At 39.8% G+C, this 21,990-nt stretch overlaps 2 protein-coding genes and 1 pseudogene across 3 annotated transcripts; 1 reads left to right on the top strand and 2 right to left on the bottom strand.

Moving 5' to 3' along the window:
• Window positions 1-570: 570 nt before the first annotated feature.
• On the bottom strand, window positions 571-3,496 carry LOC103707023 (putative laccase-9; annotated as a pseudogene).
• Window positions 3,497-5,298: 1,802 nt separating this feature from the next.
• LOC103706962 (Haloacid dehalogenase-like hydrolase (HAD) superfamily protein) lies at window positions 5,299-13,204 on the top strand. 2 transcript variants are annotated; one of them, XM_008791252.6, is made up of 5 exons: window positions 5,299-5,819; window positions 6,566-6,608; window positions 7,254-7,311; window positions 8,818-8,952; window positions 12,572-13,204. In XM_008791252.6, the coding sequence occupies exons 1-5, from the start codon at window positions 5,336-5,338 to the stop codon at window positions 12,749-12,751; spliced, it is 900 nt and encodes a 299-aa protein (XP_008789474.1). In that variant the 5' UTR covers window positions 5,299-5,335; the 3' UTR covers window positions 12,752-13,204. The 2 variants fall into 2 exon arrangements, with proteins under 2 accessions (XP_008789474.1, XP_008789473.2); XM_008791251.6 differs by having other exon boundaries at window positions 5,361-5,819; window positions 7,251-7,311.
• Window positions 13,205-15,562: 2,358 nt separating this feature from the next.
• LOC103706961 (protein neprosin) lies at window positions 15,563-20,524 on the bottom strand. Its single transcript, XM_039115315.3, has 8 exons — window positions 20,399-20,524; window positions 20,042-20,321; window positions 19,850-19,936; window positions 19,486-19,743; window positions 18,483-18,653; window positions 16,914-16,967; window positions 16,523-16,669; window positions 15,563-16,172 (listed from the first exon to the last, which is right to left on the bottom strand). Exons 2-8 carry the CDS (start codon window positions 20,270-20,272, stop codon window positions 15,795-15,797), a joined length of 1,326 nt encoding a protein of 441 aa, XP_038971243.3. The 5' UTR covers window positions 20,273-20,321; window positions 20,399-20,524; the 3' UTR covers window positions 15,563-15,794.
• Window positions 20,525-21,990: the final 1,466 nt, after the last annotated feature.

Raw genomic sequence — 21,990 nt, forward strand, 5'->3', positions numbered from 1 at the left:
AAATTCAAACTGAGGCTACTTAATTGCAACGGCTATTTGGGATCGTTCTTTTTCACTTTTTTTTGGGGGGGAGATATATAAAAGAAATCAAATCACCATTTGCCAACGAACAATGGTGAAGAAGATTCCATCTGTATTTTAATAGACGGAATAGATGCTTGGCGTGGGGGAATCAAATTTTCCTTTTTCTTTTTCAGTGAATAGACAAGTATGCTCATGAAAGGACACTTCTTCGATCTATCTGCTAATAGCTAAATCGCAAGTGTTCATAAAAGTAATTCATATTTGAAGCTAACATGCTAAGCTATTGAGTTTTTTTTTTTTTTTTGGTGGGAATGCTATTCTATCGAGATGATCCACAAAGTTGCGAGTATATTGTGATTGAAATGATGAGTAAATGGAATAATATAAGATCAGTGAAACAAATATTTCTTCAAGTCCCTGCCCTCTTATTTGATAACTAATTCTACTAATATGGAAGAAACCAGTCTTCATTGTGGTACCTAATTTGACTAATCACACCGCCGCTATGGTTTAATATTTCCAGAGCCATGATCTTTGTTGGATCTTCTAACAAGGAGGCGTATTTGGAGGTGGAGGCAGCAACCGAGCTTGTGGGCTCGCTCCATTCTTCACTATGAACGCAGTCTTCATTCCCCAGCTGAAATGGTGTTCCAAGTGGCAGTGCATGAACCACACACCCGAACAAATGTATTCAAAGTGAATAAATAAATATGCACCAAGAGCACAGAAAATTATTTTCAAATCTTTATCTAGGATTTTTTTTAAAAAAAAGTTTGGGAAAAAATCTCCAAAAATAACATTGGAAGGAAACATCAATTAAATATCAAAAATCGAGAAATTAAGCCTTATAAAACAATATCCTTTCATCAAATCATGATAAAATCAATAATAAATCCGGAGACTCTACTTAACCCGGGACGATCATCAAAAAACCAAAAGAAAAAGAAAAAAAAGGGTCAAGAAAAGGAACCAAGTCCACCTGCATGGGTTTGTAGCCCTGAACCTGATAGCCGCCCACCCGCTCTTCGGCACTGCAACCGTGTTCTCCAACGGGGGGTCCTTGTCCTTGTCAAAATTTCCGAACCCCCTTCCCACTACGTAGAAGCTGTAGCCATGCAAGTGAATGGGATGGCTCTCCGCTGCCAAAAGGTTGGTCCCCTGGAGCACCATCTCCACGCTAGTGTTGTACTCCAAGACCCTGACCTCCGTCGCAGTCCTCGGAAACAACAAGCTCTTGGGCAAGTTATCGCCGGTGAAGTTGAAGTGGAATGGCGGCTCTCTCGGAAACCCTGTCCCATATACCCCGTGGATATGCTGGTAGTAGGCCTCGAGGAGATCGATCCGTGGGGGAACAAAGCTTATGTTGTTAAGACTAGCAGCCAGCCGGTTTCCGTCGGGCCCCTGGCACGAGTGATCAGGGCATAAAATCTCATTGACGGCTGTCGTGATTATGATCCGCTCATCGATGGTCTGCGGGACATCGACCGGATGGTCTTTGCTCGCCAGAGACCGGAGTTTGGCGGTGAATTTGGTTGCCGAGTCGGTGTCTTTGGAGGCAGGGAGGGAGGGGAATTGTGGAGCGGTCGATGAATTGGCGGTGGCGTCGATGTACTCTATGATCGCCGTGGCGGTGGTGTTATCGAAGGGGACGGCATCCGCGCTCGAGTAGACCGAAGCCGCCATGTAGTAACGATTGCTGGTGGAGCAAGCGACTGGTTGGTTGGCCTCGAGGAGGAGGTCCATGGTCTGGCCCGGCGTGATCATGATGAACTCGGTGGTGAAGGGCTTGGTGTAGCTCGCATCGGTGCCGACCACCGTGAGCTTGTGTCCGGCGACGCCGAAGAAGAGCATATCGTTGAGGACTGCATTGACCACTCGGAGAAGGTAGGTCTTCCCATACTCTACCAAAGCCTTGAATGTCCCTGTTTATATAACATATACGCGGAGGTAAACGAATGCGAGACGAAACGGTATACAAGATAGACTGCAGCCGTCGCACAGGCCGTGAACGGGGCATTCGCGCAGGGATCGATCTACCTGGCTTGGAGCAGTCGTAGAGATCGCCTGGTTGGCCGTTAATGGTGAAGGCATCGGACAAGTTCGGGCCACCGCCGGTGCGGAGAGCGTCTTCTATGATTTCACTCACGTTCGCCTTCCACCATTCTCCTGTTAACAATTATAACTTATAGAATAATGAAGTAAGTGAATCAAATTTAAAACCTACTTATATTGCATGCACCCATGCATGCATGCCCGTCACACGCTACTTATATTACTTGAAGAACTAGAGAGAGATGGGGATGCACGTACCCAGAATGATGGGTATGTCCTTGTAGGGCTTGGGGAAGGGGAAGGTGGTACCGAGCCGAGGGTACACTATAATGGCTCCATGTACCGTTGCCCAATGCCAATCGCTGCACGTGAGCAAGATCGTGTACGTGTCCGGGCTGGATTGGACACTGTGTGATGTACTCGGGCCCGTCGGAGTTCGGACCACGGGTTCCTCGGTTGGTCCCCACCATGCCTGAGAGTGTAGCGAGAATTAATATATAGGAACTCGATTGGTAGTTCCTTTAGCAGTTTCAAATACAAGTGCTCAAAGATTTTGATGCTTACCAATGGATGGTGATGTTATACCCTGCATCGTTGCGGACCCTGGCGATAATGGTGTCGCCCTTGCGGGCTTTGATGCATGGTTGGCCCCGGGAACTGGCCGTTCACCGTCAGGATTTTCTTGGTGTGACCGAGGCGCGTGTAGGAAGCTTCTACTATCTGCAGCAGCCATTAAGTAATCATCATGCACAATGGGAAACTGACTCAAACTTATACGAATGATATAGATATTTTGTTTTTTTTTTCCTGATAAGAACTGATCTAGGGATTCGAAATTGGTCGTAACTGTTAACATATAAAGTATGGTTATATCATGGAGCATAGGTAACAACCCTTCAGAGTTATGGTAAAGGTCTTATAGCTAGCATAGCCTTCCATATAGGCAAAGCATGGTGAGTGTGTATCTCTAATAGGACTTTTGTTAAGACCTTGCCCCCCTTCATTAGCCTCTTGTCGAGCATATTTTGCATGTCAAGGCAAATCACCGAATCATAGAGATGGACAGCTATTTACCATCCAACGACAACATGTCCTATTTAGCATGCAACATCATGCGCCCATCTCTATAATTGGTTGATGTGGTAGTAATCGAGGACCGTACAATCCTCTATGGCGCAAAACACACATCATAGAGGATCCAAATTCTATTAGCCTTCTAATCTTGGCATTTGGATCACAAACTCATGCGTTAAATCAAGTCAGCCCATCGGCATCCCTACTAGTGATCATAACGCAGACATAAGCTCATATCAAGAAAAAACTAAAAAAAAAAAACCTAAAAAAAGATGTCCTGTGGAAAACCTCTAATGGTGAAACTGATAAGAGTTAAACTTACGACAAAGTCACGATGGCGAGTCATCGCCCAAACAGGGCTAGCAAGTAGACCACATAACACTACAAAGCCGAACAACTGCATGATGGAAAACTTAAGGATGCCCATAACTTGATAGGAGGGAATGGAAAAGAGAGAAGTTTGCTCCGTGCGCTGTGTGTCTGGCCTTGGAGACATCCTCCATCGGGTATTTATAAAGGCAGCCGCTGATCGCGTGGCTACGGATTTTTGCGACAGGATAAACGGTCCCAGTCATTCACGTTTTCTTAACATGGGTTGGTAGCTATTTTTTTTTAGAAAGTACAAACTCATAATGTGGGTAACGAATCAACAATGTTTCCAGGAGCATGTATTTCTTATTCCTTGTGTATTACTTTTCCTGCATTCGTTAATTCGTCATTCAAGTCTTTTCTACGGAGATTGTTAGTTGCTGGATGATAGATCATGATGCAGTAAATTTGAATTTTTGGAGGATAAGTTTAATTTTTTCCAAATCAATTTAACAACATCGCAAATTGGTAACCAACTATCTTTGCCTTTCCCATTAGATGGCGTTTCACCTTAAATTAGTATTGGAATCAATGACTTGTTTTTAAGTATGTTTTGTGCTATATGCTACAGGGGGCGTTTGGTATGGGGTGATCGTCCTAGAATCAAGGATGATGTGGATGGAAGTGATGAGATCACCATGTTTGGTTGCACCACGGTGATCCTACGTGGTGGTGATCTTAAATCACCTCTACTCCTCAAATCACCCCCAACTTGGTAATGGGATACCCGTCCTTGAGGTTGGGAATGCAAGATCACCCAAGACAGTGGTCCTAGGTTGAAAGTTAAAGACAAAAATATCCCTCAAGATAGTAGAAAAATTGATATATCAATATATCATCAATATATTATGTCAATATATATATATAATATTATATTAATGATATATATTATATTGTAATATATTACTAATCATATTATTATCCTATTATTATTGAAGGATATAATTTTAAATTCTAGTAGAAATATATTATTATTTTTTATATTTATATAATAAAAATATTTAATATATTACTATATTAATTCTATTTACCTTATTTTTAATCAAAATAATTATTAGTATTAAAAAAATCTATTATAAGTACAAATAAAAATATTAATTCTATAATGAAAAATAACATATTTTTATTAGATTAATAATTTATAGGAGTAATAAATATATTTTTATAGAATATATTAATAATTAATATATTGATAAATATATTAATATTTTATTATAATATATTTTATATGATTAATAAATATATGATAAGGGGCTACTAAAAGTAAAATATGTAACAAAATTATGAAGTTATTATAAGAATTAGTATATTGACTTCCATTTTTAATTTATGAGAATTAAAAATATATAAAAAAATTCATCTAAGATATATCAAGGGTATTTATGGTATTATATGGTCGGTGATCTTGGATCCTCGTACCATACCAAACAAGTTACTCATGGATATCCGGGGATTTTTAATCACGGAACCATAGCCTACCAAACATATTGATCTTAGATCACCAAGAATCAAATCATCCCAGCATTCGGATCACGAGGATCTTAGATCATCGTGGTGATCCTGTTGGGGTTACCAAACGCCCCCACACAGACATGGGATTGTTACATCGATGCCCCTCCATCCAAACCTTTGTCCATAGAGAAAGATAGCAGATCAACCGTCCATTGCATACTCCTCCTTTCCCTTGCAATCGCGTATGTTGTACGTTGTGCATGTCGTCGTCACCTTAAGGATTAAACGACGTCACATATTGCCTAAAGTTAGCCAAATAGGCGCATGGTCCGTGCCAAACAAAGGAAGATAGGATCACACCGTAATGACCCGTTGGTTGTGGGCCCCAATCTGGCCGCCACCACAAGATTTCAGAGGCGCCAACGGCGACGATGTCCCTTCCCCCTGCGCCATGCTCCTCCCCCACCTCAGACGCGCTTTAGCCACCTCCCCCTCCCGCTTCCTCTCCCTCTCCCACTCTTCTCGTTATCATCGTCGGGCGGTGATGTCGGTGGCGGCGGTGAATTTCTCCGGCGACGGCAGAGGAGGCGGCGGGGGGAGGGCGACGCTGAGGGGCGTGGTGTTCGACATGGACGGGACGCTGACGGTGCCGGTGATTGATTTCGCGGCCATGTACAGGGCGGTGCTCGGGGACGAGGGCTTGGCCGCCGCCCGCGCCGCCAGCCCCTCTGGTAACGTCGACATCCTCCACCACATCGAGACGTGGGACCCACTGGAGCAGCAGAAAGCCTACGAGATCATCGCCCAGTTCGAGCGCCAGGGCCTCGATCGCCTCCAGATTATGCCCGGTCGGTTGGTCCCTCCCCGCTCCTCTCTCTATCTTTAACTCTTTTCTCCTCGTGGTCGATCGCTTCTTTTTGATGAGTGGTTTCTTGTGGTTTTCTTTGATAGCATACAATTATTGGTGATTTGTTCCCATTCTTGACGTGGCTGTTGAGTAGCATTGTGTTGATCTTGGAGTAGATTGAAGGAAAATGAGACTATTAGGATTAGGATGAGGAAAAATATTGGATCTTTAATGGGGGACGTTTTTTTTTAAAAAAAAAATTAATTTTAAAGCTTTGCCCATCAAAGATACATCCTACAATGCGGTTCTTTTTTCCCCTTTTCTTTTTCTCTTTTATTTTTCTTTTTTTTAGATGCTTTCTTGCGTATCTCTGAATCAATAGCTGACCTGATATGATTGTAGCTTTTAAGAAAACACAACCTTGAACAAGACAAGAAATCCAGACTTATAGGATAGATATCACAATATGAGTGATAGGTTACTCCGACTTAATAAAACTTCAATACAAATTGATCGTGATAACTAAAGATGACCTAGGACAACCCCAGCTACTAGCTAATTTTTGTTATCATTTGCATGACTTTAAGAGGAAAAACATAGCAGAGTTTTGCTTTCTAGTTCTTTAGATGTAATCAAGATTAAGTTCCCTTTGATTCTTTCTTTCTATTATGAATGGCAACCGACCTGACCTGCTTTGATTGTTCGGCTGCAACTTCCTTCGCTGATAGAGTTGAACCTACTGTGCAGGTGCCACTGAACTTTGTGAATATCTTGATTCCAAGAAAATAAGGTGAAGTATCAACTTTTATCATGTTTCTTTTCTTTTCTTTTTTGTTGCCGTTGTACGGTCTTGTATAATTTAGTTGCAAGCAATAATCAACATATTCTTGCCCAAGAAATGTATATGGATTAGTTTCACTTCATACCTGGTTTTGGAGGAGCATCATCATGTTTCTTGACTAGGCTATGCCGAATAGTTTTATGTGATTATTCACAAAAAGAGCAGGTGCATGGCAGTTCAGACATGCAATGCTGTATGACCTCCCACATTTAGGTCTTGTTTGTTGCTTGATTATATCTGCTTTGAATTATAACATTTATCTTCACCTACCAAACTATTTCCTACAGTTGTAATTGAATGTACCTATACTACACTATCTATAATCAGGTTATTCTATATGCTTTATTTTCAATTTCCAAATACAGCCAATATGCATTTTTCAAGTTTACCTTTATACATTATGTCTAGCTCATTAATCTATGCATAAGTCCTCTACAACTTCAAAATTCACATTCTTTCATGTGCTTTTGTATATTTATTTTTTTAAATGTCTGCATGACTTGGCTTGATATGTTCCTCATTTTGAATATCCTTCTGCATAGTAGCTACCTTTGCTGCTGCAACCACTGCATCTAACTTGAGGTTTTGCAGAAGGGGTCTAATTACTCGCAATATCAAGGCTGCAGTCGATTTATTTCATCAACGATTTGGGGTAAGTAGTTGGATGATTTATTGTTGTTCTCTTAAGTAGGTGCTTTTACCATATGCTTACATAGGAGATAGAAATAAACACATAAGAGGAAGCATATTTGTTGCACGATTGAGGGTAGCAGGTGGAGAACCAACTGAGATGGTGTGGGCATGTCTAAAGTTTGGAGACTGCCAAATGATGAGATAACTTAAATTTTGCATTAAAAAGGTTAGGAAAGCCAAAGGAAACACCAGTAATAGCATAGATGGAGATCTTGAGGAAGGACTTGGAAATTGTCGTGGGATATATCCCTCTTTGGAATTAATGGTGGTCAGAAGATTCATAAAAAGCCTAGCCCAAATAGCTGGAATTCGGAATTCCTGCTAATAAAGGTTTTATGGTTTTATCAATGCTTTACCATACTAAGTGTTTGATGATTTTGGTGTTTGCAGGTCAAGCTTATGCAGTCCTTAATCTGAATTGTTTGCACTTATCTGTTATTCCCTTGCTTTAGTACACCAACCATACATTTTCTTCTTTTTTTTCCCTTCTGTAACATCAACAGCCATACTTTATGGAACGTTATTTGATTTCAAGTTCCATAAGCTGCTAATGTCATTGTATATCCTCAGGTTTACTGTATTCATTCTATGGGCCATTTTGATTCTGTCAGATGGTTTCTTTTTCCTATGTTTTTACCTGCATGTGTGCACATTTGTGCATGTAAAGTAGGACCTGTGTATGCATGTACGAGTAGGCATGCTGACACAAGTGAAAGGAGGGAAGCTCATGTACCCTTGCTTGCTTGCATGTGCATTTGCATGCATAGATGTAAATAAATACTTTCGACCAACAAGCTTTATTTCATCCATATGTGGTTGAGATTATATTCAAGGTAAGACCCTTTTGAGTGACAATCGCTTCACAAGATGTTAAGGAAATAAGGGGAAAGTTTTAAAATTAAAGCTTGCTGCAGCCCTTAACTGAAGCAAGGAGTTGATAGGTAACTATTGCAGTTGTTCAGTGGAAGGCTTGCTGGCAATTTAAAAATCTTAAAAGTAGAAGATAATCTAGTAAAGAAAGGGATGAAAAATCTTGTTTATGACTTTAAAGGTTTTTTCAAGGTTCAGATCTAGTGAAAGCAAAGATGTTAGAACCCCGCAACTTTAAAAACAATAGATGCTGCTTTTTTGGATGCCTTTATAGGATGTTTCTTGAGCTGGAATACTGTAGAGTTGGATTTGCAGCATCTTTGTGCTCCGGTTAGCTGTATACTGACTCAACTATGCTGGTTCAACTGCAATTATCTTGTCACCTTAAATAATATGTTTTGGATTGGAAATCATGATTGCTTTACAGAAGTTATCCAATTGATATATGCTAGGTTTCCATTTTGCCCTTTCGTTTTAATTGACATACCACTAAGTCATATTGTTATCTTATAAAAATACTCATCGATGTATTCTGTTCTTTGAATTAATTCTAATGACTTTTTTCTCTGAAAATATTCTTGTTCCATGAATGTAGATGAAGTTCATCCCTGCTTTGAGTAGGGAATTTCTCCCTTATAAGCCAGATCCAGCTCCATTGCTGCATATTTGTTCAACTTGGGGAATCCGTCCAAGTGAGGTCATGATGATAGGTGACAGTGCCCGAGATGATGTAAGTGGATGTTATGTAGTTTATATTTTGTTTTATTTATGTTATATAGATTTTAACTTTTAGCAAAAACTAGAGCATACCAGTCCATTTAGTCTTCTTTTTTTTATTACTCAATAATGCTTTTATTTTGCAGATGTTTTATTAGTGTTAACTCTTTATATGGATGAATATTGATACAAATAGCAATTCTTGATTTTGGCTTGAAATGAACAATTTGCTGTGCTAGCATTTCAAGAGAAATTGCAGATATACAACTAACCTATATCGCTATATTTTCACAAAGGTTTTAGACCTGGGCAAACAAGATTTTTCTTTTTCTAGGAAAAGTAGGGGAAAACCCACCTAAAATTCACTAAAATAATGAAAAAAAATGTACAAGGAGGAAAGGGAAAAGTAGAGAACAAGACAAGGGAGGCATCAGCCTAACAACCAGGAAGGCCCAAATCCCTAAAACTCCATCCAACAAAAGTCCACAAAATTCAAAATTCAAATCACACCTCTATACAGTCAATAAACAACATTCATTTTCAAGTTTTAGATTGTCTCGATGCTAGAAGACTCGCTGGAAATCAACACATTGGGAAGCTCACTGAGAATATCTTGTTGAAGGGTGTTAGGAGAGAGAGCCAGTTCGGACCATTGACATTAGTTGAGCACCTACTGTGAAGACAACACGAATCATGCTAGATCTAGGGCACATCTAGTCTCAGGATAGAAGGGGGAGGTGAAACAAAGAGGCCCGATTAGGCTGGATTGAGGCGCTTCTAGCCAAGAGGGGGAGAGAGAGGGGGAGAAAGGAAGTGGCGGAAGCAGGGAGGGTAGATTGAGGACACTTCTAGGAGAGAGAGAGAGAGAGAGAGAGAGAGAGAGAGAGAGAGAGAGAGAGAGGCCGAATTAAATAGAGAGAGAAAGAGAGAGGAACTCAAGTACACGTGATTGACAACAGTCGTATCTGGCCAGTGATGGCTGGATCTAATCGGTAGCCAAAACCGAATATCCTAGAGGAGAGAGAGGGGGAGGAGGAGAGAGAGAAGGAGAAAGAGAGCAAAACATCATTCAAATACTATCTTGTAATCCCTTGTGCTGATGTAGCTTGAAGTAATAACGACATGCATTTCTAGTGACCTGTATTATGACACCCACTTGGGTAAGGATAACTTTGTCAATTGAGTTAGTTGCCATTTTCAACTTGAGGTGTTCATTCCTTCAAACATTTGAGTGGACAAGTATCATGACGGTAGCAAATTGAAGATCACGTTTATTGCATTCATACAATAGTTGCTTGTATAAACTTAGTGCACATAGCCTTTTATGTGGAAACCAGAACATACAAGAATTGAAATATCAATATCAAGGCTGGTACCGGTTTTTTCAGGAACAGTACAATACTGACTTGTACCATACCGATCAAGGCTTGCTATACCGGTCGGTACCGTACGATACTAATATCGAACTGGTACATAGACTTGTACCGTACTGATACTCGGTATGCCTTGCAGTCTTATACCATGTACTGACACTGTAATAAGATGGTATATGTATAGGATTCGGTACCTAGTTGGTGAACCTTGATACAGACTCTTGGGACGATGGTGCATAACGATATACATATTTGAGATTTTTTTTTCCTATTTAGTTTTTCAATATTTGAAATTTTGATATGTAATATGGATATTTAGTCAATAGTGTTTTGTTTTTTTGATGTGCAACATGGATATGGATTGAATTAAAGTTCATCTAATCATCTACTATGTTATCTGACTGGCATTTGTTGTCTTATAACACAATCAACTATTGGAGTTAATTATCTCTAGCACAAGGAATAAATTTGTTTCCTAGTCCTTATCACTCATAGTCAAAACTTATAACTATTTAGATTGATGGATGCAAAATCTAAAGAGTCGTGGTTGGGAACTTTGACAAATCAATATTTGATTTTTATTTTCATCCCATGATTGAGCATGCGAGCAAATGGAATTCAGAGGTTTTTGGCCAAAATCATATGGATTTTTCATTAGAGTCAGTATTAGTTTTCACCGGATTTTCATATTTTTGTGGTTGAATAATCTTGGCATGCTTGCTTCATTATTGCGTTGAATAATTCTATTTCTAGTATGATTTTGTACCGGACTTAATACCTAATCGATATGGTCTCTCCCACTTCACTCTGGGTCAACCAACATTGGCTGTCCACCTTCTTTCAGGAAAATTGCTGTGTCAATTGGAACAGGCTTGGTACAGGCTAAACCTCTTATCGATTGGAATCGATCAGAATGGCCGGGTCATCCTGTTCCCATCTTAAAAAAATAAAAGAAATCTCTCCAAATCAGGATAGACTTTATATTGGCCATATTGGCTTGATATCAGTCAGTACCGATCGGGTCGGCCTTACATCACAATTTCACCCGTTTTGGCAACTTGACACTTGTCCCGATGCTCTTTCCATGTCAGAATGGCACGGTACTGATGGTACTATCTTGTTTCAAGGCAGTATTTAAATTCATGTATATGTATGTATATCTATCTGTCTATCTCTGTATGTGTGTGTGTAAGACATATATGTACATGTATATATATGTGTATATGTGTGTGTGTATACGTATACATAATATAACGAGAGAGATGGTTCAAGATCTGCTCTTGTAATGGGTCATGAGGTTCATATGTAGCTATGAAATGGTCCTTCTCTTTGCATCACAAGAGGGATATCATGAAGCTTTGGAAAATGTGGTAACTGCCTCCTATATATAACGGAATCATTTTGAGAATATGCTCACAACTTTTTGGTAGTCGTATTGCACAGGAAACTGCCTGCTTTCTGTTGTGTCACTTTTAGGTGGATCAGCTGCTGTTTACATCTTAGTAAACAAGAAAGAAACAACTATCCCTATTTATTACAAACTATATCTTAAGGATTTTAATCAATATTGAGTTTGACTCTCTGAGTTCAAGTTTGGCAATTGTAAGCTGTCTATGCTTGGTAACCTTGTTCCAAACTCATCTATCATGGACCACATAGGCTTTTCATGCTGTATGGAGACATCCACCAATTTCTGACTGCCCAAAAATTCTTGGCAATAGTAATGATGATTGTATATTATTATTATAATGAAACAATTGGGAATGATACTGTTGTTTCCATTTCATTCAATTGTGGTATCATCATCTCAGTGTACTACTGCTTTATTTTAGTGCATCATTTAGACAGATATATTGCCTTGAAATTGGGCAGTAGAGTGATCAGGTTCTATTCATACTGCATCTGGCACAATTTTCTTAAGCATGGATTTGGCTTGTTCTCTTTAAGCATTGGTTTGAAAAAGGTAGTATTATCAGGACTATGGGAGCTGAAAACTAAACCAGCGTGTAGTTACTCTTTTCAAACTTGTCTAGCAGTCATGTGACTGGCTGGAATTGTGATACTGAAAACTAATAGAGACATGATTCATACTGCATTCAGAATGCTTTAACTTCTAACTGGTAATTTTCCATCATCATACTTTATTTGATATTATCGGTATAGCAGCATTAGCTTCCATAAAATATGCATGCGGAAAACACCTGCATGTAAGGTGTATGTTCCTCAGTTAACAACAATGCTAATTATGACCTCTTACAGGTGGTTTGTGGGAACAGAGCTGGAGCCTTTACATGTTTGCTCGATGAAACAGGGAGATATTGCTCTCCTGAATCTCTCAGCGATGATCAAAAACCTGATTTCAAGGTGTCTTCTCTAATTGAAGTGCACTCTCTTTTGGAGACCCATTTTGATTTGGTGCCGCAATCTCTAACCGGCTAAAGAATCTCAAAGTGCAGTGTTTTAACTTCATTTGAAAAGTTTGAGCCAATCTGCATTCATCAGCCTGTGGCCTTGGCTGATAGGCCTAGATGGTTACTGGATTGTCTCTTGTCATCAGCTCCATCAATAATTTTTTGCACTGGGAGCCAGGTGATATATTGACTATTTTAAGTAATTGTTTTTGAAAATCTTAGGTGAAAGTAAGAAGCCGCTCTTCATGGGAAGTTGTGGAGATATGAACCTGTGTGATCAAATGTTGCATCTCTAAGGTGTGGTGCCCTTGTCTTTATGTCCAGTACAATGATATTAAATCCATGAATGTATGATACATGGCTGCTTGTTTGCATTGGCTACACTTTAAGTTTAGAATTCATGGTCTTTTTATCCTTTCAAAGGCAAAACTTTACAGTACAAGCAGAATATGTAATAAATATTTCAAGATTTGATTGTTTATGGGACTGTGTTCAAGATTTGTTGGGCTGAATTTCTAACCCCAAATGCCCAAGCCACCGTGTATTATGGCATGAGGATCTCAACTATTCTCACCAACCCAGGTGGCAATTGAGTTGAGAGTGGTATTACTCCCCATTCTCGCTCTGCCTACCTCAAAATGCCAAATTTTATATTACAAGTACCTCATTGATCCTCCACAAAACAGTTCCAAAGTTTCTGTGTTAGGTAAATTAGTTTCTCGGAATTATCTTACTCTTGGCTTAAATAAGGTGGGCTCACCACCGAGATTGCAGGTATAGGAATGAAGAGATCTACAATTCGTACATTCTTCCCAAAGAAACACATAAAGAATAATAATTGCATTCATGCGGCAGCACTTGCACCCTGCAAGACACGATGAGCAACGTTTCTTTTGCAGGTATTTTGAATAGAAATCAAATAAGAAAATAGTCTTGCTAACTCCAAATATTAGCTATATCCATGGCAAAGGACTGAATTTTAGAAGATGATGCGGAAGTAAAACATAAAGGAACAGCGTAGGTAATTAGTAGAGACATATAACATTCTTTTTTATGTATTTTATCTGTTCGGTTTTTGCGCATAAATTGCGAATAAACAGCTACAGCATAGAAGATTAATGGGTGGGTGAGAACACTAATTAATGTTCTGCTCATACACATGAGCACCGAATAATATGCAACTCTTTTTACTGGTGGAAGTGTAATCCTAATTAGTATACGATTGGGAAACATCTTGAACTAAAAAACTTACTTCTAACATGATATCTCCGAAAGCATACAAAATCTATGGTTACTTTAGAACAGACAAACTCTCATAATATATATTATATGAATATGGAGAGATAAGTATGCAGTCGGTATCTAAATATCAAATTATATTTATAATGCTATTTAATTTTATTTAATACTTATAAAATTTTTAAATATATATATAATTATATTCGCATACTATTAACTTGATTTACGATCTACTAAATAATATTTTTGATTCCACAATTATAAAGTTTAATAATCTAACTTATATCTATACTTATATCTAAATTTTTAAGATTCGATTTGTATCTATATTTATTTAAAATAAATATAATTATAATTTTGTATCGAATTAATATTTATATCTATATTTATATTTATAAATTAAAATAACTATAAATATGAATATATTCTGATTTCAGCTCTATCTCTTAACGTAAAAGTAATATGGAGCCTGCAATCCTGATCCAATGTAGTCGGATAAAACTGCATTTCCCAGTGCTTACTGATTTCTCCTCTCTTATTTTTATCCACTTAACACACAATTTCACATCAAGGTAAGTTGCCATTGTTTAAACCAGAGTCTGACAAACTGACAGCGTCTGTTTCTCGCCAGCGTGCGCAAAAAAAATACTAACCTATTATTCTCCCGATTCACTCCGATTCCATTTGCATTAATCAGGTTGGTTGGTGCACCTTCCAAGCCCCAACCAATCCTCTGCCTTTGACTTTGACATGTCACTGTGTGATAGCTTGGGCTGACAGCAAAATAGGCTCGGAAACTTACGCTGACATTTAATGAATTGGATGCCATCGAGCTAGCTTAATTAATTATGGATAGTTGCGAACGAGACTCAATCAACATGCCCAAGTTCCCAAAACAAAGAAATAGTCTATCGAAATCCAAATTGCTCAACAAGCATGGTTATCCGACTTGCAAGGCAAGATGGGGCATTAAACAATTCAAGACCTACAACAAAGTCTTGTCTGTTGCTAAGTAATTAGTTAATGTTTGAAGTTACGCACAATAAACAATATGGAGCCATTTTTAGATGCATCCAATTTGAGAAAGGCTCTCCTTGGATTGTTGTGACATCTAAAATTCAGCGAGATATGTTTCCTTCAATAGGGTACAGGTTTTCTGTAAGCTTTTGCAGAATGGGACCAACATATGGGCATCTTCTGATGTATTCCATATTTCTATTGCATACGTTCCCCCACTAGATAGAGATTCTAAAATTTTACACCAACTTAATGTGTGCCATGGCCAAGAACTTGAGTTGGTAAATACATTGGAGTTGCCTTGCCTTTATATGGATCTATTTTTGCAGCGATTCCATTCATCAAGTTTGCAGCAACTTTTCCTTTCAGACCAGGCTAAAGGCTAGCTCAAGATGGTCCTGAAGTGGTCTGTGATGTTCTTTACAGTTGAATTGCCATACCGATCCGTCTAAGAGACTTAATTTGCAGCGTGCTAGGCTTTGTCTAATCTTTATTATGCGGCGAAAAAAGATGGGGAGGGTCATAATATTTACAAAGATTTGAATGAAATCCCCAAAATAATACAAAAATACTAGAATAAATATTAAAGAATATTGTTGCAGAAATATGTATATATATCAATATCATGTATGAAAACATCAGTAGCAATGAAAGCAAGGATAGGCACAAAATGACCCGTAGAGACCTTTCCATGGATCGAAACGGATAAGAACCTTGAATTTTGATATTAATACGCTATATTAGGCGTGTGGTGAGGCAAAGAGAAACCCGAGGCATGCATGGAAAGAATGGGAAGTGGAAAGGGGAGGAACGACTCAATGGCATTGGGGGTTGCTTCCCGGCCCACCATAGTAGAAGTAATTTCCCCAGTCGGTGTTGGAGAAGCTCTTGATGTCGTAGCAGTTGGTGTTCTCGGCGAGCGTGGAGATGGACAGGGCGGAGCTAAGGCTGTTGTCCGAGTCGACGACCTCGAGGTTGCGGAAATAGCTCGCCTTCCCAAACCCCTCCTCCGCGAAGTGGCCCGACCCCATTTGGGTCGAGGTGTGCTCCCCATTTGGTCGCATGTTCACCACCTCCCCTCCCCATTCCACCATTGTCGCATGGTCTGAGAGGTGCGTGAAGAGCTCGGCCGGCCAGTAGCCGACGAGCATGCTGTCTCCGAAGCTCATCCACCAATTCCCAAGCTTTGGATCCTGAAAAATTTACGTCACCAACACTGTCAAATGTGGCACATCATATATGTTCCAGGTCTGTGGCAAGACCTGATCACTATGTAGACACAGGTACTGATAGCTATGGGACATGAACTAAATGCTCAGCAATTGTTGTGCTATTGTGGTTAAAGTTGTGGCATTGATGATAGGAGACAAGGCCTGAGCCAGAGCATTAGTAACTCGGATAGGTATGCATTGGCATTATTCCATATAGAAACAGTATCATAAAGTGGGTCGAGTTAGCATCAAGCCGGCTTCATACATTGGGAGTATGGTGGCTCAATTGATCCAAAAATGACCTGTTGCTTAGTTAAGCTCGAGAGATGTACCTTCCATATGAGAATAGTAATATCATATTGGCTGCCTTCATATGATGAGACCGGTGATATAGCTGCTCCAATGGCTATCTTGCTGTTGGTCTGCACAAACCCTGAGCACAGAAGGTTGTAGCACCCTGTCGCCTGATATGCATCGCTCTGCAGCATCATAAGAATGAAACGTGAATTCATTATTACAGCTACTGTTAAAATGTATAATATTTTTGAAGACTTCGATCAAAGGTTGCTTAATTATCTCTTTCTTGGAGGACATAACCCTGATAAATTAACAACATTGGATCTTTTTTTTTTTTGAAAGTAAACGTCAGAGACTTTGATGCATAAACGATATATTAGTGTATAATAAAAGTATATAAGGGAAGATTTAAGGGAGAGAGTTTACCGTCCAGTAGGTGAACAGCCTGGGCCTACCGTCTCCATAAAGCTCAGGGCTGACCTGACTAGAAAGAAATACAAAGCTTCAGATAACCACTCCGTACAAGCAATTAGCATGCGTCGTTGGGCCCATCAAATTCATGCAATGGTGGTGTGGATTAGCTGCAACGCCACGTTCACCAGAAAGTTGGTGAAAAATGTTCCTGGTGCGGGGCAGGTGTGTATCAAGTGCGGTGCAAGGTGTCCTGCACCTGATATGGATCAACCGTTGGGCCCATCATCTCATGAGCCGTCTATCTTGATGATGAAAGGCACTTATAATTTTTCCGACAGACCGTGTGATTGCAATGCAAAAGTTTGAAGTCACCAATAAATCTAGTGGTCCTCAGCTCCCCACTTGATCAAAAGTATGCAAGGAAGCTGCCTCTGATGGAACTTCCTTCTATCCACTCCTATTGTTATTCATATTCTTTATCTTTTTGGTTGTGGGTGTGCATGGATGGGGTTTATAAAGGAAGCAGCCACTGGCGAGCATGATTACATGAGAAATGCTTGCATAGACAAAAAAGACTTCTCTTCTTTCTGTGTTTGTCCCGGAAAATGTTGACATCATGTCTTTGAAGTCATTATTTGTTTGGAGATGATCAACTTGCATGACAATTTTTTGTACTCAAAGGTGATGATATATGTGAATCATGGGACGTAAGGCAGGTGCTGAAGTGGGTGTTCTTAAAAGTGCTCTATTAAGCATGCATTTCTTTTAAGTAGGACATGATATGATGAGTGTTTCAATCTCAAGGTGGCATGTGGTCTCTCATAATACACGCGAGACCATAGGGTTTGCTGTTTCTCTCTGAGCTGGGAGGAAGCATTCAAAGTAGCTCTTTTTGGGAGTTGCTTTAGCACCCTATATATTTTATCTAACATGGAGTATATTATGTTTTCTGACTTTGAAAAAATGCACCACCGAGTCGTACCAGCAGTTACCATCACACTTGACTACTTGTTTGCTGACTGGTGGAAAAAAAATACACAGATCCCAGAATTTAGTATACCTGCTGAAACTCGAATGCGAGGGTCCCTGAAGAGTGGTCCACAAAGAAAGTACTTATACCATGTGCCTGGATTTATGGATTAGGAGGATGCTTTGATTGACAAGAAGTAGATGGGGCCTATTGGCTGATTTCCTCCTTAAATGGTGGCAAGCTAAAATGTCAAATCTCAGGGTCCATTGCTCCCTTGAGTCCTTGGAGAGCATTGGATATTTGTCTCTTCCCCTAATTTCCAATCTATAAAATTCAGCATGTTTACCCCTCATATTGGTCTGACTACCACTTGATTTATCTTGTACACTAGAAAATTTTTCTATAGATACTTTGACTTGTGCCAAAAAGAATTCTACTTGTTCTCATCCCTGGCTTCTAAGTTAAGGTTAACCAAAAAATTTAGTAGAACAAAAAAGCAAAAATATTTTAGTATTTAAAATGGTGACACTTGACAAGGAATCATTTAGTGCTAAAATATTTTATGGCCCTAAGATATGAAACTTTGGTATAGACTGAAATTAAAGAAATACCTGCCAGCCAGCTTCGATGCTGTTGAGATCAGAGCCATCGAATGATCCCGAGAGGATCCAGATCTGGGAGAGGCTGAATTCGTTGGACATTTGGACGGATGGATCCCAGACATTGATCGTAGCCTTAGCTCCATAGATCTCTTGTGTGTTCCCAGTGTAAGCAATTGCATGCTGCACCCAAGCACGAAGCAAGATATAAAAAATTAGCCTAGTAGTCAACAAAGTTCTGGAAACGTATTTAATTCGGTTTCTTAGGTGCTGAGATAAGATCCCATGTAAGCCACTGGGAAGCTACTGGAAAATTTTGTTAATGAGAAAAAATGGAATTCCGCATTCGATTCCCACTTGTTTACGTTTCCCTGAAGGCTCCCCAGTGGCAAGGCTATAATGGTTATAGTATACATGTACAGTTTTAGTCGACAAAAGGAAAAGAAATATATATATCTATCTATATATATATATATATATATATATATATATATATATATATATATATATATATATATATATATATATATATATATATACCTAAAGGAGCAGGAGTGAACGTAAAGAAATGGTGACATGATACCTCCACTACCGAATGAACACCTTTGAGTTCATTCAATGCATGCTCTTCCAGTATCATCATCATCTCCTTTACATACGGGTGGGAAAAAAATATAGTGTGAACTCTTTAAGGTCCTATGCAAAAGAAACAAGTTATCTTTTTCTCTTTCCGTGGATATGAACGCCATTTATTACCTACTCCTTCCTTCCCGGTTCCCACCCACCTTCTCAGCGGAGGCCCCCATCTTTATTGCTACTTTCAGTGAGAGGAAGAAAGAAGAAAACAACCAGACTTTAGGAAAAAGAAGCCCTCAAGTCTTCATTCCCACACAGGACTCTGAATGTTCTTCACCCTCTCACCTTCCCATTAAACCCATTTCTTGAAGGTCCATTAATTAAAAGGAGCAAGCTAAGGAAAAGGAGATTTGAAGTTTTTTGTTGATCTTGTGCATACCTCATGGCCATTGCCGCTGACCACATCTGGTGCATCGACCTTTCTAGCCAGCGGCACTCCCTGCTGCTTCTTCCCATAGTGGTACAAAGATTTGGCTCTCAATACGTCGTCGACGGAGCTCCTCCGTATTGGGACCGTGCCCTTCGGGCAATGCCCAACATGGTGCCATGTCTGCCAAGCCCTTCTCGCTGCATCGCTTGCATTGTAATTTCGCGGTTCCCGGCCACCTCTGAATGCTGGCATCTGAGGTGCCTCTCTCTAACATAATTCACAAGAAATTGGGTCAAATATTGGCTCAGGAATATTTTGTCAAGAAACAGAGACTGAATAGGCTCTCAGAGGAAGCAGCCGCCCTGTTATCAACCTGGATCTTGTGGTTCTTTAGAAGAGGATGATCGAGAGCCGGTTGCTTGTGCCGGTGGACGCAGTCGATGATATCTCCATCCAGACTCTGTACAAATATGTAACTCCAAGAGCTAAGCCGGAAAGTTATAGTTAACCAATAAAAATGAAACGATAGAGAAACCTCTCTATAACTTCTAATCGTCATCCTTACCTCGACGGACCTCACGGCAGGCTTGTTGACCTTCTCCAGGTACCTTTGAATCCTTGCCAATCTAAGACTCGCGATGCGTCCAGTGCTTGTGTAATTCAAAGCCGAGACATCGACCGTTCCGTCGGCGCCGATGAACGCGAGAAAAAGAAGGAAAAGTGGGGTAATGGAAGGTAAAGACATGGAGCAAATCAAAGAGCAACATCTCTCTCCTCTCCTCCTCCTGACCTCCATATCTTTCAGTGCCAAAGAGAACAGTTGAAGGCCCTCAAGACCTGTGTTGCTACTAACAAAGAAACCACATGAATCAGACCAATCTTTTTAACACCACCAGAGGCGAGAAAAGGACGCCTCTCTTACCCTCTGCTATGCTGTGTAAACCCTCTCTTTTATTGCACTAGATATTATAGATAGAAGCCGCCATTACCGCCATCTCTATCAACCCAACCCTCGTGTGTCTCTCTCTAGCAGTTGCACTAGTAAAAGAGGGAGGGGGGAGAAGGGAGAAGGCTTGAAGACGGAGAATAAAGTTTTGACCTACCGAACTCCAGAGACTCTTAATGGCAACTTGAATGGGCTAGCTGACACCTCACAAATGAACCATAAATAACCCATGAAGGCCGCGGGCCGGCTTTCTTATAGTGCGTTCGGCCTACGCGGGCGCGAGCTTTCCCCCTGTTATTTTATTGTTTTCTAGGGTTTTGGGAGTTTGGGAAGTGGAAAGCGAGGAAAGCTTTGATTTATTTCCCCCTGTTCTTATTTTTATTTTTATTCTTTTGCGCAAAGCCATAAACAGGGGAAGAGCCTTCTATTCTATTCTTCGTTATTTCTATTTATTTATCTTGGTGTGCATGGGACTGCCCTCCCCGTAGGACGTATCTAATTAGTAATTACCAAACGTAATTATGGTTTGCTTCCCCTGGTCCAGCCAATACAGCAAACAACTCTTTCAGTCTATGAGTGCCCGCCATGCAGCCAATGTTGGTGATCCTGACCTAGATTGCACACAGAATTCACATGGAACTTTGAACCAAGCATGCATGTGCTTGGGAGAATGTTATGGGTGATGCATCAACACATTAAATACTATTAGCTTGTGCCAAATAAACAAATTTTGTTAGATTCTCTTATCAATCAGTCCATTGCTAAGCAATTCTTAGATGGTTCTCTTCAAATTTGGACATGAATTATTATAGTGTGAGGGAATCTATCTCTTTTTCTCTCAAAAATTATTTCAAAAAAAATTAGATTATGAAAAAAGAGTATATATAAATCCCTAGTACTGGTGCTTGCTTTGCTTATGGCGTGTATGGATCACGAAGGTCTGGATCACGCTCACGAACATCAGAATCAAGCTTTCGATCACTACTCTAAGAATCTAGATCTCGACCGAAATAAGCAATTTGATCCTTAGCGGATCCCGCATAGTTAGTAGCGTAGCTAGAAGTTTTCCCTTTCTTTCTAAGTTGTCGATTCCGTTAAAGATCCAGTAACAGTAATTGTTTAACTGAGTGATCCAGATGATCCAATGTTAGAGCGAGTAGTGCCATTTCATTTTGAAAGATGATTTTTAAAATATATATATATATATATATATATATATATATATATATAAAGTTGACCAATAAAATATTTGCTTAAATCAGCCATGATGCAACCAAACCTTAGAAATTTTTAATTACTTGGACATTAAATGGGCTGTAGTCGTCGTTGAGTGCCGCAAAGCCAAAGCATAATTACGTACGAACCAGCAATTGCCGCTTGGCCTCCATTAATTGCAGCCGCCATCATGCTTCATGCAGTCTCCACGCATGAGCTGCTTCCTCCGCCAGTAAAGTTTTGAGATGATAGTAATCCATTTCCCTTATGGCTGCAGCCATGTATAACTTTAGCCTATGTTGTGCAAGTACGTATATGGTCAACTTAGCTTTAGTTCATCCAAGGGATTAAAT

Source organism: Phoenix dactylifera, chromosome 10, assembly GCF_051530095.1.
Source record: "Phoenix dactylifera cultivar Ajwa chromosome 10, Ajwa_hap1_PhDact_Kaust_v1.1, whole genome shotgun sequence".
In the NCBI taxonomy this organism is placed as follows: domain Eukaryota; kingdom Viridiplantae; phylum Streptophyta; class Magnoliopsida; order Arecales; family Arecaceae; genus Phoenix; species Phoenix dactylifera.

Coding starts and splice junctions, on each gene's coding strand:
- LOC103706962 (XM_008791252.6), top strand. CDS start 5,336: ATGACCCGTTGGTTGTGGGCCCCAATCTGGCCGCCACCACAAGATTTC. Junction 5,820..6,565: donor TCGCCTCCAGATTATGCCCG/GTCGGTTGGTCC, acceptor CCTACTGTGCAG/GTGCCACTGAACTTTGTGAA. Junction 8,953..12,571: donor GTGACAGTGCCCGAGATGAT/GTAAGTGGATGT, acceptor GACCTCTTACAG/GTGGTTTGTGGGAACAGAGC.
- LOC103706961 (XM_039115315.3), bottom strand. CDS start 20,272: ATGGAGGTCAGGAGGAGGAGAGGAGAGAGATGTTGCTCTTTGATTTGC. Junction 16,670..16,913: donor GGCTGTTCACCTACTGGACG/GTAAACTCTCTC, acceptor ATGATGCTGCAG/AGCGATGCATATCAGGCGAC. Junction 16,173..16,522: donor TTACTATTCTCATATGGAAG/GTACATCTCTCG, acceptor TAAATTTTTCAG/GATCCAAAGCTTGGGAATTG.